This window comes from Sinocyclocheilus rhinocerous, unplaced genomic scaffold (genome assembly GCF_001515625.1).
Source record: "Sinocyclocheilus rhinocerous isolate Xijiao unplaced genomic scaffold, SAMN03320098_v1.1 scaffold1862, whole genome shotgun sequence".
NCBI lineage: Eukaryota > Metazoa > Chordata > Actinopteri > Cypriniformes > Cyprinidae > Sinocyclocheilus > Sinocyclocheilus rhinocerous.
This window is the reverse complement of record NW_015653470.1, coordinates 345,219-347,732: the sequence shown is the minus strand read 5'-3', so window position 1 is coordinate 347,732 and position 2,514 is coordinate 345,219. Positions and strand designations below refer to the sequence as shown.

The 2,514-nt window shown below is 27.7% G+C and overlaps 1 protein-coding gene across 1 annotated transcript in view; it reads left to right on the top strand.

Annotated features, from left to right (window-relative positions):
- The window catches only part of LOC107716046 (abscission/NoCut checkpoint regulator-like), a 13,457-nt gene that overhangs the window by 7,172 nt on the left and 3,771 nt on the right, over positions 1-2,514 (top strand). The window contains exon 7 of the mRNA XM_016522366.1: positions 554-651. Within this exon, the coding sequence (XP_016377852.1) occupies positions 554-651 (98 nt within the window). The remainder of the gene's footprint in view (positions 1-553; positions 652-2,514) is intronic.

Sequence of the window (2,514 nt, the reverse complement as noted above, 5' to 3'; positions counted from 1 at the left end):
AACATTTATTAATGCATTATTAAAATCAAAAGTTGTGCTTCTTAACATTCGTTAATGCACTGTGAATTAACATGAACAACTGTATTTTCCTTAACTAACAAAGATGAATAAATACTGTAATAAATGTACTGTTCATGGTTCGTTCATGTTAGTTAATACATTAACTAATGGAACCTTATTGTAAAGAGTTACCATAAATATTAAGAATTTAAAGTAAAAAATTATAATGCATGGATGAATCATTCACAGTAAAACCAATAGCATTAAGAATATATATATATAGGGTCATGTTACATACATGTTCTTGGTTCTTACTGTGTACAGTTCATTAGTGTATGCATTAGTGCAAAGCTTTCTCTGCCTTTGTACTGTATTGTATTGCGCTACGTTTCCTTGCAAAATGCAGCCTTGATTTCTACAGCAGAAATGGAAAGGCAATCAAATCTTTAATATATGAAATCAAATCTTTTGTTCTACTGTTAGGTTGTACATAATATAAATGCATTGTGAATGATGCTTCATGTTACCTTTAAATAGATGCATAATACAACAGTGTTTCTGTGTGTTTGTTCAGTCAGACTGTCAGATTTCCAGCAGCCTGACAGTGATGAGGAGACGGAGGAAGCGGCCATCAACAGGGTGATGAAGCGGGTCTGTGATATTTATAATATCAAAACAAGACGTCCTACTAATAGTCTTTGTCTGTGGATCCATCTAGAAATCACAAAAGACATGTTTACTGCAGAAATGAAGATATATTACCAGTCCAAGTTTGGACACCGAACTGGATTTATTTATTTTCTCATGATCTTGAAACCCTTTTGATTTTGAGCAGTAGTTTTGTAGACAAATATAAATGAATTGCAAACATTTTTGTAATGTCCAGATTGAGCAGAGCTGGAGTCTAAACAAAGAAGAAGCTCAAATATTAGAGTTTGATCACTACATAATTCCCAGACTTCTGACTGTTATTTCAGAGTTTCACAACTTTACTGTGTGTTATTCTAACATGTGGAACACATATTCCAACATGTCTTGACATAAACACTTCTAAATTAGGAAATAAGAAGTCATAATTGTGAGATAAATAGTCATAATTATGGGATAAAATTATAACATAAGTCTATGAGCCAGAAAGTCAAAACTATAACATAGCAAGTCAACTATGAGATTACTTGTAATTATGACAAGTCAAAAATATGAAATACTAAGTCAACTGAGTAATAATTGTGACATAAAAGTAAAAAATAAGACATGCGAAGTCATAATTATGAGATAGAAAGTTGAAATTATGACAGTCAACTATGAGATAAATAGTAATAATTATGACATAAAAGTATAAAAATTACATACTGTCATAATTATGAAATGGAAAGTCTAAATTATCACATACTAAATCATAACTATGAGATAAATAGTCATAATTATGACAAAAAAAATTAATTATGCACTAAGTCATGACTATGAGATAAACTCAAAAGTATGAAATGCTAAGTCAACTATGAGAAAAAAATGAATGACAATAGTAAGTCATAGTTATGACATACTAAATACTAAGTCTTATTATTTAAGAGATAAATAAGTAAACAATAAGTTTACTTATGAAATATGAAGTAAACGATGAGATAAATAGTCATAATTATAATACAAAATTCTAAATTATGAACCACTAAGTCAACTATGAGATAAATAGTAATAATTATGACATAAAAGTAAAAATTTAAGACAATAGTAAGTCATAATTATGACATAAAAGTCAAAGTTATGAAATGCTAAGTCATAACTATGAGATAAATAAGTAAACAATAAGTTAACTTATTAAATACAAAGCCAACTGATATAAATAGTCATAATTATGACAAAAATCCAAAATTATGAAACAAAGTCAACTATGAGATAAATAGTCATAACTATGACATAAAAGTCAAAATTATGAAATACAAAGTCAACTATGAGATAAATAGTCATAACTATGACATAAAAGTCAAAATTATGAAATACAAAGTCAACTATGAGATAAAGTTATAACTATGACATAAAAGTAAAAAAATATGACATGCTAAGTCAATTATTAGATAGAAAGTTGAAATTATGACAGTCAACTATGAGATAAATAGTAATAATTATGTCATAAAAGTAAAAAAAAATGACAAGTCATAATTATGAAATGGAAAGTCTAAATTGTCACAATTCATAACTATGAGATAAATAGTCATAATTATGACATAAAAGTAAAAATGTATGACAATAGTAAATCATAATTATGACATAAAAGTCAAAGTTATGAAATACTAAGTCATAACTATGAGATAAGTAAACAATCCCCCGGTTTCACAGACAAGGCTTAAGTACGGTGGCCGAGAAGTGCAAAACAAATCACAATTCTGAAAACAAAATAACAAATTACAAACGCAAATTAAATTGTTAAACAAAATAACAATTCAGAAAGCACAACTACAATTCAGAAAACATTATAACAAGTCAGAAAACACAATGACAAATCCGAAAACAAAT